The sequence below is a fragment of the Pelophylax lessonae genome (assembly GCF_965119305.1).
Source record: "Pelophylax lessonae genome assembly, chromosome: 5".
NCBI lineage: Eukaryota > Metazoa > Chordata > Amphibia > Anura > Ranidae > Pelophylax > Pelophylax lessonae.
The window spans coordinates 227,340,390-227,357,562 of NC_138772.1; the positions used below are offsets into that span (position 1 = coordinate 227,340,390).

Consider the following 17,173-nt stretch of genomic DNA (forward strand, 5'->3'; position numbering starts at 1 on the left):
AACCTGGGTGCTTACCAAACAATGTAAAATTTTGTTTTGAAGATTCACCACAAAATGTAGCCAAATTTTTCTTGAACTTTGTCCTCCAGTTTTAAAAATAACTTTAAAAAATCTTGATCATTATACTGTATACACTGAAATTATCATTTGGATATTTCCAGACACTGCTTGTTGCTAAAGACAATGGCCATGCGATGGCAAGTTTAAAAAAGATTTCAAGAGACAGTACATTGTACAAGTGTATATGGGTGTATTTTACTGTTTTATGTCAAAAATATTAAATAACTTTGAAATACACCAAACGCTTACAATATACAGTTTCTTTATTTTTTTTCAGAGTGATATTTGTTTACCCATTTCAAATCTATTGTCTAAAACACCTTCACTAACAGCAAATGAAACCCAATAGGGTTATTAAAAGTCTTAAAAACAGCCTAACTACCTAAAACCCCTAACTTGTAAATTTAGCTTTCAATGGGACAGTTTCACTTATGCCTGGTCAGCACATACCTTTCTCATTAGACTATCTCCTTCTAACTGATGATGGTAAAGGATTTAGGATCATCCCCACACATAAACCTTATAACTTTACAATCCTACTGAGGGTTACTGAAAAATTATGTAAAATTACACAGTTGCAAGCCAAGTGTAAAAAACAGTCTTATGTTTGCAAAATACTGGATACTATTGGATTTCCTCACACAATCTACAGTTAAAGCTTAGTAGACCATGGTGGAGGAAAACCACATCAGTGATCAGACTGATGTGATAATGCCCATACCTCAAATTGTCAAATGCCAAAGTTAAACAGTTGAGAGATTGTGTAGAAGATGATGACAGGAAATGGTTGAACAACCTGCAGATACTTAGCCTCCCTAAAGATGCTAAAGGTGGCGACCCAATGGCCTTTACCAAAAAATACAGATATGTGATATTTTTCTTTCACATAGTTTTCCAGATATTTGTTTGTGTAAAGAGCTAATTGCATTTCCACATGCCTGATTTCTCTAGGCATGCCAAATGCTAAGTATTGGATGGGGAGAGATAGGGACCAGATTAGCAAATTAAAGAAACAGAAACAATATGTCAGTGTTTTTCCTGTTATTGCATAGGCTTCCTCCTGGTGCTCTGACATCTTTCAGCACTCCAAAAAGTTACTTTAGGTTAATCAGCTTACATTCAAACTGATCCTAATTTGTGTATCTATGACTATGGTAGGGATATTAGACTGTAATGACTGCATTTAGAACAGGGATCTGTAAGTGGCCTTTGTGAAAGCAAAACATGATCACTCCAAGCTATTTTTTTCTGATTTTCTAAGGACCACATTACTTTATATTAGGGATAGACCGATATGGTTTTTTTTTAGGGCAGATACCGATATTTTGGTCAAAACGTATCGGTATCGGCCGATATGGGCCGATATTTTGTTCATTTAAAATTTTGAATAATTAAGACAATTTTTGACACAAATCATGTACTGAACATGTTAATTTTTGTTCAATGTTTAATGCCTGGCTTGCTGGCACCCTGTGGTGGGTGGCTGGCTGTCTGGAACCCTGTGGTGGGTGGGTGGCTGTCTGGCACCCTGTGGTGGGTGGCTGGCTTGCTGGCACCCTGTGGTGGATGGCTGGCTGGCACCCTGTAGTGTGTGGCTGGCTGGCACCCTGTGGTGGATGGCTGTCTGTCTGGCACCCTGTGGTGGGTGGCTGGCTTGCTGGCACCCTGTGGTGGATGGCTGGCTGGCACCCTGTGGTGCGTGGCTGGCTGGCTGGCTGTCTGGCACCCTGTGGTGGATGGCTGTCTGTCTGGCACCCTGTGGTGGGTGGCAGGCTGGCTGGCACCCTGTGGTGGGTGGGTGGGTGGCTGGCTGGCCGGCACCCTGTGGTGGGTGGCTGGCTGGCACATGGGATGTGGGTGGCTGGCTGGTACAGGGCCTGTGGGTGGCTAACTGGTACAGGGCCTGTGGGCAGCTGGCTGGAACAGGGCCTGTGGGTGGCTGGCTGTCTGGCACCCTGTCAGGGGGTGGCTGGCTGTCTGGCACCCTGTGGTGGGTGGCTGGCTGGCACCCTGTGGTGGGTGGCTGGCTGGCACCCTGTGATGGGTGACTGACTGGCACAGGGGCTGTGGGTGGCTGGCTGGTACATGGCCTGTGGGTGGCTGGCTGGTACAGTGCCTGTGGCTGGCAGGTACAGGGCCTGTCGGTGGCTGGCTGGCTGGTACAGGGCCTGTGGGTGGCTGGCTAGCTCGCTGGTACAGTGCCTGTTGCTGGCTGGCTGGTACAGGGCCTGTGGATGTGGGTGGCCGGCACCGCGCTGCTGTCGGTGGGTGTATGGCTGTGATACACTCCCGCGAGACTATTCCCGACTCCATCCGAGGCTGTCCAAGGCGAGGGAGGCGGCCTAAGAAGGCATAATGATGTCACAAAAATATCGGCAAGTTCCTGGGCCGAAACCGTGCATGTCGGCTACCGATATATCGGCCTTGCCGATAATCAGTCTATCACTACTTTGTATCACTGGAATGGGTCTGACAATCACACAGCAAAGTTGCATTGCCTTTTAAAAAGCAAAATATAAAACAACAAAAATCATGTTTTTAACATTCTGATCAGCTGAGAATGCAAAACAGTGAAAACAGCGAACAGCCCTAGAAGAACCCCTATATCACAAAAGTACTGTGGTGCCTCAGTCAACATAGAACTCAAACTAGACTGAGTGAAGTTCAAAACAAACCTTAGAAATATTATTTTACCAAAAAAGTAGTTGGGCTAGCAACTGACTTTAAGTAAGGGTAGTTAACTAAGTAACTGTTGGTGAATTACTTAAATTTGCTTGGGATAAACACAGGCACTCACAAAAATGTATCCGATGTTCATTGATGGACACAGCACCCACCCCTCTGTGGAGTTGTAATCCTTCTGACACGGCTTGTAACAAAACTGAGTACCTATAGCAGAGAGGGGAAGTATACCTCCTGGGACTGTCCATAGGCGTATTCAGTCTTTTTTTCTGCCTAGTGTCCTACACCTGTAGGGGGCAGTATAACCCAATGGTTAAGAAGATCAGGAACTGTGCCCGTCAATGAACATCGGAGAAATGGATTTTACGGTAAGTCAAAAATCCCATTTTATGATTTTTTTTTTAGTATGTTGATATACGCTTTAATGTCAAAGTTCAAACACATCTTCAAAGTGGTGTTTTGTACATGCTACAGCTGCAGGTGGCATTAGTTAACACTTACAGGAGAGGGGTGGTAAAAGCAGGTAGCTGATCCACGCTTTTACTGCCCCTAACCAACCACCTCCAAATTTACAAACCAGCCAGTGGGAGAGAAGTCACATGGTCGTGATGCTTGGCTTCACAATGTGGCAACCTGAACTTGGTGTGTCGAATCTCACTCTCTTTATATATTGTGTGGAGTGATTGGTCTTTTATTTGCCTCATCTGTAGTTTTCTGAGGGCAGAATGTAAAAATTGGACTTGCTGAGTTCCTTCCACAGCTCTGCCCCTAACCAACCACCTCCAAATTTACATATCAGCCAGAGGGAGAGAAGTCACATGGTCATGATGCTTTGCTTCACAATGTGGCAACCTGAACTCGGTGTGTTGAATATCATTCTCTTTATATATTGTGTGGAGTGATTGGTCTTGTATTTGCCTCACCTGTAGTTTTCTGAGGGGAGAAACTGGACTTGCTGAGTTGCTTCCACAGCTCTGCTTTGTGTACATACTGTGTGCAGCCCAGTGTTGTCCCAACTACTTGTACAAGGTAATATCTGGAATTGCAAAGGCATACGATGCACACAAAGTGGGTTTATTTCCTATTAAGGAATATATTTCAATGACAACTTTTCTGCCCGAAGTTTAGCTGGAAACAGGAAACTTAAAATACCTGCCTTTGCTGTGCAGAATTTCCTGCCTTTCTTGGGTTTTTACTCAGCTGCAAAAAAAACAAATATTTAACAGTTTGTGATAAGTACCAAAACTGGCCTGTTGGCCACAGTTCAAATATTGACATTCACAGTGAATTCATGGTAGGGCAAATTTTGAATGTTTTTACTCCCAAAGAGTTGCCATAGGCTTCTTGATGGCCTCCCTCTTGCATGAATACTCATTTTTGGAGGATGGCCTGTCTTTTGTTTATTTAAAACTGTGCCATACTCTTCTCTGTCTTAAAAATTGATTTAACTGTGCACTAATTGATATCCAGTGACTTGGAATTGTTCTTGCAGCCATCCACTGACTTGTGCCTTTTAATGTGCTTTTTTAATTACCTTTAGTAGAGTTAAGGGGTGTACATACGGCCGAATGTGGGGGCAACATCAACCGGTTCAATAGAAACTGGCCGAAATTTGGCCTGTCTGTATGGCAGCCGGTCCAACAGAAGCCGGCAGAAGGGGCATGACCGAAAAGTGTCTGCCAATTGGCATCTGATGAGTGCTCTCAGCCAATGGCTGAGAGCCCTGACCGGCGTTTCCTGGTCGGGGGGGGCAACCCCCCGTCAGAACTCAATAGCTCAGTGGGGAGTTCGCTGTACAAACATTGTTAGTACAGCGTCTCCTCCTTAGCTCTTCTGTTTTTTTTCTGTTCATTCCGCTGGGTTCAATGGAAAAAAAACGAAAAGTGTGTATTAGGCTTTAATAGTGTGTACTAGGATTGCTTTTTTGTCCTAATGGTGGCAGCTATGCAACATATGTGGCTGTCCCTTAAATCTTTAAAAAAAAATTGTTTTTGTTTTGCATGTGTATGCAAAGCTTGGCTTGAGACAAAGAGATAGACAACATACACAGCAACTACCAACTTCACTGGTATTATCAGTTACCCTTTATCAGAAACCACACAGCAAACATTGGAGATAATAATCCAAGCCCATAGCTATTAGGCTAACATACGTCATTTTCAAGCAGGGTTTACATACACTAAGCAAACTTGCAGTATCAAAGGAGTTGATTCGTGTTGTCCATAAGTTAACAAAACCCAAAAATTCAGCAAATATATTAATAGTAAAAAGGTCAGGTCTGAGTATGTACACTCTTTACAAGAAAATTTAGAGTTGGTGACTGGGCACACAGAGAACACAACTTTATTTAACCACCTCCTACTTCAAATGATGGTGGAAGTGGGGAATACATTGTTCAGGGATGCCGTCATATGACAGCACACCAGAACAGCCACTCTCGTGCGCCCCCGGAGGCGCGCAGAGCGGCGATCGTGGCCATGAAGTGTTGCTAGGACACGGCTTGACCCCGATCGTGGTAAAGAGTCAATGACAGGACTCTTTATCCATGTGACCAGTGCTCATATAAGCACTGATGGGCACTGACTGGCAGCACTATGGGCACTGATGGTGGGCACTAATTGGCACTTTAGTTACATTTTCTGTAATCAGGGCACTGATGATCAGTGTCCTGATTACCTGTCTTTGTCTCCCCTATGAGGATGACCTGCTGATCAGCTCTCAGTGCCCATCAGTGCCGCCTGTCAGTGCTCATTAGTGCCACCTATCAGTGCTCATCAGTGCTACCCATAAGTGCCACCTCATCAGTGCCCATAAGTGCCACCTCATCAGTGCAGCCTATCAGTGCCCATCAGTGCCGCCTCATCAGCTCACATCAGTGAAGGAGAAAAATCATTTATTTTCAAAATTTACTCAGAAAATAAGAAAAACTTATTTTTTTTTTCAAAATGTTGTGCCTTTTTTCTTTGTAAGAAATAAAAAACCCAGCGGTGATAAAAAATACCACCAAAAGAAAGCTCTATCTGTGTGAAAAAAAAATTATAAAAATTTCATATGGGTACAGTGTAGCATTATCGCGCAATTGTCATTCAAAGTGTCGCTGAAAACTGAAAATTGGCCTGGGCAGGAAGGGGGTGAAAGTGCACTGTATTGAAGTGATTAATACCTTTTTCAGCTCTGTGTGTATAAAGGAAAATGTGGAAGCTCAAGTCTATATAAAGAGGATAATATTGACATAGCCCCAAAAGAACCCCAATGACTCTGGATATGGTCCAGAAACATTTAGATAAAATAAAGGTGAATAAAGCACCAAGACCACAAAGCTTTACACCCATAGGTCCCCAAAAAGTGGAGCTCCCTTTATTTTATTTCTAATTTTTAGAGACATTTAATTACTGGTTCAGTACCACTAGATGGGTGCAAGGCCAAGATGGTGTCTTAAAAGGGAGCCAAGTCTATACCAAGCAACTACAGGCCGCTTAATTTAACTTCTATAGTAGGGAAGATACTTGAGAGTTTGACAAAAGACCAAACAGAAGAGCTTTTGTGAGAAAACAATATTTTAACAATAGACATTTTGGATTCCCAAACTAATCTGATCTCTTTTTTTGTCTAAGCAAAAACTTAGACAAAGTAGAACTATGGATAAGGTATAATATGACTTTTAAAAGAGGTTGACACAGTTTCCCACACATGTGTGAATGGTTTATCACTTCCTTATCACGCTATAGCTGAATGATGACTACAGAGTTGTAGTCCAGTTATGGGAAGGCATCATATGATGTCATCCTGTGATCACGCCTGCCGCATGCCCACTGCAGCGCACTCTGTGATCGCTGTGTCCGTAGGACACAGCTGATCAAAGATCGGGGTGAAAGGCCAATCACAGCGACCCTTTACCACGTGATCAGCGGTATCCAATGACAGCTAATCATGATATAAGTACACCCGGTGATCAACATTCCTTTCTTCATGCTGACAGTGTGAGAACAGGAGAGCCGATAACCAGTTTGTGTGAAAGGGACATGTACACTGATAATCAGTGTCCTGATTATCAGTGCAGTCCCAACAGTGCCCACCAGTGCCACCTATCAGTGCCCATTTGTGCGGCCTATCAGTGCAGCCTCATCATCACCTCCTCATCAGTGCCCACCAGTGCTGCCTCATCAGTGCCCATCAGTGAAGCTTATCAGTGCAGTCTATCAGTGCAGCCTCATCAGCGCACGTCAGTGAAGGAGAGACATTACCTGTTTGCAAAATTTTTTAACAAACTATGACATTTTTTTTCTTCATTTTCTGGCTTCTTTCGTTTATTTAGCAAAAAATAAAGAAAAAAACATGGTGGTGATTAACTACCACTACTTATGTGAAGTAGGATTGCATGACCACGCAATTGCCATTCAAAGTGTGACAGCGCTGAAAGCTGATAAGTGGCCTGGACAGGAAGGGGGTAAAGTGCCTAGTATGCAGGTGGTTAAGTCTATTCAGTTTGTAAATGGATATAAAACTGGTTAGAGGACTATATTCAGAGAGTGGTGATTAGTGATTCATACTCTGAATGGTCTAAGGTTAATAATGGTATACCCCAATAAGGGTTTGGGATTCAAAATACCGTTTCAGTTTTTGCAGATGACACCAAGCTATGTTGTGGAATAACGTTCTTACAGGATGTCTCTAACTTACAAGCAGACCTTAATGTGCTGTTTAATTGGGCAACTAAGTAGCAAAAGAGATGTATTGTTGATACATGTAAAGTTATACACCTGGGGCTAAATACATGCATGCCTCCTACCATCTAAGAGGAGTACAGCTGGGAGTGTCAAAGGTCAAGAAGGATCAAGGTAGTCGTAGATCATAGACTTACTATTGGCATGCAATGTAAAGTTACATTCTCTCAAGCTAGAAAAATATATTCTTGTTTTAAAAGAGGTATAGACTCCAAAGAGAGAGAGAGAGAGGGTGAGAGATCATTTTGCCCCATGTACAAATCATGTGTAAGACCTCATCTGGAATATGCAGTTCAGATTTGGGCACAATAAAAAAAAATATTGGGAAATAAAGAAAAATTTGAAAAATAAGAAAGTGCAGAGAAGGATAGCCAAACTGATAGGAGGCATGGAGGACCTCAACTATGAGCATAGATTAGAAGATTACTTGACCTGAATGTATCTCTTTTGAGACGAGGTGATATGATCATCCTTTATAAATACAAAAATGGTCCATATAGTGAACTTGGTATAAAGTTATTCACTTTTAGGTCATTATAACATTTATAAGCAATAATACCAGAGATTGTTGATTCGGGGAATATATGATTGCCTGGAAGATGAAGAAGGGATTTATTTTTGCCCCAATGGAGAAAATTGGACCATGTTTTATAGGGGTTATTTGTCTTTTTGTAGATCAACTGTGAGTATGGAATTCTGTATGTGTAGATTTTTTTTTATTCTATTATTTTTTTCTATTGATTGAACTAGATAGACTTGTGTCTTTTTTCAACCTAACTATGTAACCGGGTGACAGTGTCTAGTACTGAAGTAACACTCATCTGCTGACAGGTATAATGCTTCTGGTGTGAGGGCTGCAGGTGTAGGTACAGTCAGGAGGAGGAGCTCACTGGTTCAGTACACTGCAGCTTGATAGTATTAATTCTTTGCCCTCTAGGAATGGGCATTCTCTTTGAGGTTATATGGAAAGACAATTGCACAAAGAGTAACTCTTGTTCTATATTTTTTCAGGAATAAATGTAGGACCTGTTGTTGCAGGAGTTATTGGTGCCCGACGCCCTCAGTATGACATCTGGGGCAACACAGTTAATGTTGCCAGTAGAATGGATAGTACTGGGGTGCAGGGAAAAATCCAGGTAAGTTTTTATTTTATTTTTTTTTTGCTCTGACTATTTACCTGTTACATTCTATTGCATGTTATGCCAATATACCACAGTTACATTAGTAATGGTTTCCACAAAAATAACTGAAATGTATCATCTAGTTTAATTATGAATTACTTCATTTATTCGATGAATTGTATACTATATGTAATGAGCGTTAAAACAAGTGTTTTATGCTCGTGGTTTTTAAATGTTTGACCTGTTATGCACAATAGCAAAGAACCTCTTTTGGTATCATCTATGATTGATTTAGCTTTTTTACTTCATCATACAGCAAAGATTTAAAAAAAAAAGTAAATTTTCTACAAATGTAAGCGTTTCAAACAGACCAGGTTATTAAAAAAAAAATACATAAGCACATAAAAATACATAAGCACAAGTTACAGTACTTTCAGTGCATGTTAAAACAGTAGATCAAAATATATATTTTCTAACTATATTACAAAACAAGTTTTAATGAGGATAAAGAGAAGAGAGCTGGTGCAAACCATTTTTTATTTTTTTATATAGAATGGGGCACCTAGCTACATTACAATGCCATGTTGAGAATTGAAGGCCAGAACATGGACATAATTATAATAGGGCATACTGTTAAGCTGCATGTATTAAGTTCAGGTCTGTGTGGGGAAAGGGGGGAGGGATGCCCTTTTCGGGGTAGAGTGTAAGATAGGAGGGCTAAGCTTCCCATCCTTTCTATAGTTCAATGTAGGTTTTTGCTTACACATTTTTGCTTGCACTAATCAACATAGTTTTTAAAATACATAGAGGTTGATTTTTTTAAAGGCAAATATACTGTGCACTGCAAGTACAGTTGTGCTAGATCTGAGGGGAAGCTCTGAAATGAGAAAAGTTCTGCTGATTTCTATCATCCAGTCATGTGCAAGCAAAAATGCTGTTTTTTTCCTTGCATGTTCCCCTCAGATCTAGAGTAAATCAACCCAATCGTAAAGAGAAATTCAGCCCATAGTACAAAAATAAAGAGGCAACCCGGGGCCCCAGTATGTTTGTATGTGTGTGTGTGTTGTGTGTGTGTGTGATATATACACATATATACAGTGTATAACAGTACATACTATGGGGTCTATTGTTAATGGTTTCATCCAAGAATTACACAGTTTTTACAATTTCATGTTCGATTCAATGGGAAAAATGTGTAAATATTGGGTGAAAGTTTTGTAAAACTTGGGGGAAAACATTGATGAACATTGCACGCACACACATACACACATACAGTACTTGGGCTCTTGCTTGGCAATGTACTGTTCTAAAATGGGCTTCACTTCTTTTTTACTGTACTTTAAAGAAAATACAAAAAAAATAAACAATAAATAATCTCTTAAACTGAGGAAATGTAACAAAAGTAATAATCACTAAGCTTTAATACACATCTATCTAATTTGTCCATTTATTTTATATTTGAAAACTAAAAAGTAACTTTTTTTTTCAGGTAACTGAAGATGTCCATCGAATATTAAACAGATGCAATTATGAATTTGTTTGCCGAGGTAAAGTCAGTGTTAAAGGCAAAGGGGAGATGTTAACGTATTTCCTTGAGGGAAAAATTGATGGATCAAATGCACAAACTCGATCTCTAAACTTAGAACGCAAAATGTACCCTTATGGTAGATCAAACATTCAAACAAAGTTGGGCGTAAGTTGTCCATCTGCGTCATCTACAGCAAGTCTTTCTAGCCCAACTGTGGGTACACTTCAAGCTACAACATCTCATGCAAATCAGACTCTTCATTATCTTCCTTCTGTGCCTGCAGTTGAAGAGGCATGAAAAAAAAATCTTGTTTGCGCCATCCACAGTGAGCTGAATGCCTGTTCTTGTAATAAGAAAATAAGGGATAAAGAGAAGTCACAAAACCAAGGATAATTTATCCAACCAAAGAGAACTATGGGAACTGTAAGAATGGAAAAATCAAGGGCTAACAATTGTGTTAGGTGTTCAGGGAACAAGTCGTCATGTTCCAAATTCTAAAGGGATTTGAGAAACCAAATTCAAAGATTGCATAATAGGAATGAGTGTGTCTGTTGAAAATAACAATTTGAGGTATATATTGGGATGCATTAATTTTATTTATTTTAAATATTATCAAAAGAATACAGCAAACATGTAAGTTTTAGTGATAGATACATTCAGTCTTATGGGATAAGTAACTTCCCTTCTTGAATGTACTCTTTATGTTTAAGCATCCACAGCTTTTGTAGCTACATTTTGGTACAACTCTCCTAGGACTTCCATATTTTGATTTGATAGGAGTTAAAATTTTTGAAGGTGCTAATATTTGAAAGTTAGATCACTTTAAATGTTTAATACTGGATACTTTTGCACACATTGGGTGAAGTTGTGAGGTATTGTTAAGATACGGACCAATTTCAGAGATATATCAGTTCATGCTTTTTGCATGTAATCTGTATCTTTGCATGAAGTATATTATTGTAAATCTACAGCAGCAAATGAGGAAAACAAAAGACTGGACTCAGGGGTTATACAGATAACTGAAAAAACCTACACTATGTATTGTTATAATTTAGGTTATTTATAAATATTACAACTGAGCACTGGTACCTGCACAATTTTGGGAATGTTTTTGAAGGTTATTCAGTGTAACCCATGTTTAAGTGTGACTCATAGTACAAAAAATACAAAAATTGTGATTGACATCTTTTACTTTGCACATAGTTCCATATTTGTAGTACATAGCTCACGATGACCCTAGGATTTGCAGCATTATTTTGCTTGCAAAGAAATTCCAGTTAGGTCATCCTCGTCTTAATAAACCAGAAGTAGTTATTAATTATTATTTGTTTTGCATATATGTAAAGTGTGTTTTTTGCAACTCAACTATGATGATGAGTACCTCTTACTAAAACACAATAGTATTTTTGTAGACTGAATATATTTATAACAATTGACACCCCCAAGTGTCTCTAATTGCATGGGATGGACTGATTATCATACCTCAGAAGGGGTGCGGCTTGCTGTAAAAGGGTGTGGTTTCAAAGAAATATGGATGTAACCTGGTGAATAGGAGCATGATTTTCAAAATCAAGGGAGAGGAAAGTAAGTGCATAGAGCCAATTATTATGAGCCAGGTCACTCTAAGACAGTTTATGTCTAGCAGTAGTCAGAGATTGCACAAAAATTATTCCTGATGAATTGCTATGCTAGATATCAGTAGTCCAGAAAATGTTTACTTTATGGAGATGACAAGTGCAACTTAATTTGTAATAATTTTTAGGAATGGTTATTTGTAGAAAGCTGGTATTTCTGTCAATGCTGTACTTACTGAAGCACATCTATTGTGAAAGTATTTGGGTTGGTTACTGAAAATGTTAAAATTAAAATTTAAGAACAGGCACATCTAAACATAAACATGCAAAAACAACTATTAGAGTTTAGAAGGTGCCAACCAGCAATATATTGGCAAAAGGATGCTAACTACAAGCTTTTCTCTGCATCTGCCTTTCTCATTTTCTCTAAATATATATTTTGTGGGTGTTTTTTATTTTACATGTTTTTATATTGAGAATATAATGCTTTACAGAGGATATTATAGTCTATAGTTCAAACCACAGTCATACATACACACTAGGGCTAATTTGGGTGTGTATTTCTTTTTGCTGTCTTTCAACTGCTGAGCTTCCAAAGACATAAAACAATTTTGCTATGATATCCAGTGTAATTTTGCTGGCAATTAAATCCATATATGTGAAATTCCATGGCAGCCTTTATATAAATAAGTATTTAAGTATTTTTTGATTAGAAAATAGCACAAACACGTGGAGTATGATAATTTGAGAGTTTATAAAGTATATTGTCATTATTTGGTGACAATTATACTAAAATGATTTTTATCCTAAATGTATATCTTATAAAACACATAGTTTTAACATGTAATTTATGGAACTTGATAATTTGTTAATACATTCCATAGGACTATGAGGTACCTGGCAAATGTATCAATCTTTAAACTACTAATAATTTAAAAGGTTCAACTTGCAGCAAACACAAAATAATTCACAGATAAACATTTTATTTGTATAAAATTCATATTGTCAATTAAAGTATAGCTATCATAAAGTTAATACTACATTGAGTCTACATTGAGTGGTATTTTGCAAGGGTGGTGGCTAAGCCTTCCCACATTGTAAGGCACCTTGACCCCATGCTGAGGAGGACAAGGGCCCCATCCACACATTCAATACCTTAAGTGGATGTGGAGGGTCTGAATCGGGGGTAATATTAGTTTGCAATCCACTTAGAATAAGCAGGTCCTCAGATATCTACCCCGCTTGTTATTCATTGACAAAAAATGAAACTGGTAAAAAAAAAACAGGCACCATGCCAAAAGTCCTTTATTAAAATAGTTGTCCCCCCAAAAAAATTCCCACAATATAAATCCATTGTCAATCATGTTGTCCATCAAGCATTGTCCATCAAGCATGTACATCAAGCATCACTCAAAATGTGTTCCTGCCGCTTCTCCCATCCCAAATGACAGTTCCCTAATGCTGCTGGGATGTAAACAACAGTGCCTGGGAACCTGGATAATGTAATTGACCAAATATGCTCATGACCTTATTCGATCAATAACATCACCCAGGGTCTTTGTTGGCTTGTTTACAATTTAAAACAAGCTGGCAGAAATCTGTTATTGAGTGTCAATAATGCCACGGCTAAATGACAGACTTCTGTCTGCATCAGCAGAAAGTTCAGGTATGTAATCTGGCAAAATCTGTTCACCAAACGGGAACAGGCTTGTTCTGGCCTCTAGTTGCCAAATGGATACAAGAAAATGATCTAGTACAAAATAATAGATTTATCATTATGACATTTTATTCATTTTCATAAATGTTGTAAAGAAAAGTATGTTAACGTTCATTCTAATAGTCCACAAAACAAGCAGAATGCACCAGGACCCAGTATCTGTACAGAAGAGCAGTCAGAAGAAAATAGCTTCTTTAGTGGGTAAAGCATCATTGGGCCTGATATACTGAACGCAAGTCAGATTTTTTTGCCAACACATATTTGTACATATTGTATTCTAAATTAACATTTGTTTTACGAATGTACCATGTTTAGACTGAGTGGGGACAAGTAGTATCATAAAAGTATAATAAAATAGGTTCCCTTCCTGGAGATGCCAACCCAGAGCATCAGACATGTGGGAACCCTAAAACGTTGATGACATACAATATGATTTTCAGAATGTTGGGCTTTAAGGCCAAATCCATATTTGGCTCCATGTAACATGCCACACCTTTCATTCACAGAAATCTGTAAACAAATTAACTATAAGTCCTGTCTTTTACTGTGGCTTCAATGGAACACAAGTGTGGTGATCATCACACTCAGAGTCCATTGACACTTCCTCCAGATTAGTAACTAAAAGCCTGTACCTCTGGCCTGTACCTTTGCTGGCTCCTGTGAAAAATAAAGTAAATGCATATTTTTTCCTGCAAAAAATATGTGCATTTATTTGTATTTTTTTTTAAGGTGGAAGGGCCATGTTAAATAACTGTCACTGATGAGCACTGTCCTGAAATAGGTTGCTGATACCCTTCCAAGATTAAATTCTAAGCACAGGTAGAACATACAGTTCCAAACAGGTAGTGTCTCTGGTGGGTTTCAAAGTGTGGTGGGAGGATAGTGCTGCAAGACAACCACTATCCACTATTTGGTCAGCTAGGAATTAGGGTTTCTGAACATGCTTGTTTTATGGATGACCTACAAATCTCTGTCTTTTTTTTTACCAAAATAACTAATTTTAACCAGATATGATAGCATTAATAGATGATAATAATGCTTGATATGGAATGTTATTAATGCTGGATAAATCAAACCTAATGTAATTTATTTCTTAATATCCTTCTCCTAATTTTTACACTCAAAGTACAGTAGTTGTGTGAAATATTATTGTTGTGCCATGTTATGCTCTCATGTTCCCCAAAGACTGAGAATCAATGTACTGCAGAGTAGTACATTGTATTTGTACATCTGGGAGTCATATGAATTGCTGCATGGGTAAAGAATAAAAAAAGTGTGATTTCTATTAAAAAGGATATAAGAAAATACAAAAGTGATTCATTTTTTATGTGGTTAAAAAATTGCCAGTGGAGATTTTTTTAGCTCAGTTACACTAATATCCCAGGAGAGACAACATTCCATATACTTAAAACAAAATAATGACAAAGCTGATTTCTGGATTAGTGATTCATTGATTCTTGATTTCTGAAAGCAGAAAAAGTGCCTTTAAAGAATAGGCAAAAAACATAAGAATGCTAGTTTGGCTATACCCTAAAATCATTGGACAAGAGAAGGCCTCAAAACAAAACGTGTATTTTCTAGATCTTAATGTAAAATGAAGGACAGCATAGCGGTGGAGAAACCGAAAATAATGTATTAGGTGAGTTAAATTTTGAATATGTACAGGTTATAAATTTATTTGATGAGTCCATGTAATCATTTAAAAATTTTGAGCAGATGATTCTAAGACTTCCACCCACTGTACCTGCTTTCCCTGTTGGAAATGGGTGGGATAAGGTTATCCCACTTTGTGTTTCAAGGGTGCAGACAGCAGCCTCTTTGTGAATGGAGCCTGCACAAAGTGATTGCTAGCGTCATTCATTATTACACTATAACTAAATGATTACAATTTATTTTGTTGCAGTGCTTTTGTGCAGGAAAAAGACTTGTCCTTGGATCTGCACATAAATTCAACATCAACAATCTCCCCACTTTAAAAAAAAAGTACACCTTTTCATCTTAGCCAGAACTAATTATAGATTATTCATTCCTTACCCTTTTTTGATGATTTTGTTTTAATCGTTCATTTGTAAACTATTTATTTTTTAATTTTTTTCATTTGTTCTTTTTTTCAGTGTTATTTAAAAAATATGTACATTTTTTTTTATATAACTGCCTTTATTTTAGCTGTAAATAACTTTGCCATGCTTTGTAACAGAAACATCATTTTCTTGTAGGTATATATGGGACATAGAATAAAATATGCACTTTTTAGCTACAGTATGACTGGTTGTTTTACAATTACTATTGGTCAGTCTGTTTTAATGTTTGATTCTTTAGAACAGGGGTCCCCAACCTGTCTACAGGGATTGATCTGTAGGAGAAACATCTAGCTGGGAGCTCCTAAAAATAGCTAGATGATTTGCTGGTGATCACAACAGTAAGCATGGCACTCCAGCCTGTGTATATTGTCTTTTATGGGGGGGGGGGGGCTAACAGTGATGTAATCCTTCCATAATCCATCCCCCGTTATGTCCACTTCACAAATGACTAGAAACACATGGAGGAGGAGGGAGGGAGGACCTTGTCACTAAAATCTGGAGCATATACAGTAGAGGTGGCAACAGGAGATCAAAAGGATTTGATGCTGCAGCGGGGACACAAAGTGAAAGATACACCAAGGAATGGCGGGATCAACTAGATTAATACTTTACATATAACAAATGTTTATTATGATTAAGAGATTTTGTTTAGCATGCAATATTACATGCAAATACATTTATAACACTTTTGAGTTTTACGACACTTTAAATATAAATATAGGGTTTACCCTATATGACCATAGCAGACCAGATGGCTTTATGGTAGCAATTCTGGATGGCTCAGAGCTGCCTGGCTTTAGTCAAAAGTGATTCATTATCATCCAGTGTCAAAGCTGAGCTTCACCTGTAAGAGGAGAGCTTTACTACTTTTATTGAGATGTTGATTCCCTCGAAGACCAGCCAAAAAAGCAGAATGTCTCTAGATCCTCAAGCAGCTTTGGATCTGCTCAGCCATTGTAAAAAAAAAAAAAAAAAACAAACATTGCAGGAGACATCATCTTCAGCAGAACATATCTAAGGGAGGTAAGGTAGTAGATATAGAAAGCTATAGCATTAACACTGCACAAATACTTAATTGTCACTGATATTATTCCTACTGCATTCATTAGCGGCACACTACTTCCTCTTTGTGGCTGGTATTTCCACCTTGTGGCTGGTGTGATAGGCAAAATCTGTCTTAAGGCTGCTTAAGCCCACATCATTAGCTAGTATACAAAACATCACAATGAATGAGTATCTGGGGACATATTGTCATACTCCTTTTTTTTATCTTCTTCCAAAAACATAAATACAGGACATTGCTTCAAACCAGACTTCTGTAAAATCTGTAAAAACTTTGATTCAGGGGAAAACATTTTGACTGTTCACAAAAATAGCGTGTGCTGGTTTATAATTTTTGAAGTTTTTTTTGCTGATAGGGATTACCGCTATGCATTCAGTGCTTAAATGGAATTGAGCTGAATACATCTTTCTAAGAAGATAACAAAAAAAAAAAACACATCGGTTGATCTACTAAACTTGGGCAGTGCAAAATCCAATGCAGCTGTGGATAGTAGCCAATCAGCTTCTAACTTCAGCTTATTCAATTAGGCTTTGACAATGGTTTAAAAGCAAAAACATAGACATCTCAGGAGTACTATAAACGGTTGTGGCTGCCCAAATTTGGACCTTTGCTTAAACATCCAC

The 17,173-nt window shown here is 38.5% G+C and overlaps 1 protein-coding gene across 2 annotated transcripts in view; it reads left to right on the forward strand.

Moving 5' to 3' along the window:
* Positions 1–11,483, forward strand: part of ADCY1 (adenylate cyclase 1) — a gene marked incomplete at its 5' end in the record, with an annotated part of 584,954 nt that extends 573,471 nt beyond the window's left edge. For both annotated transcript variants that reach the window (XM_082257737.1, XM_082257738.1), the window contains 2 exons: positions 8,478–8,602; positions 10,077–11,483. In XM_082257737.1, coding sequence (XP_082113863.1) covers positions 8,478–8,602; positions 10,077–10,412 — 461 coding nt within the window. In that variant the 3' untranslated portion in view covers positions 10,413–11,483. The remainder of the gene's footprint in view (positions 1–8,477; positions 8,603–10,076) is intronic.
* Positions 11,484–17,173: the final 5,690 nt, after the last annotated feature.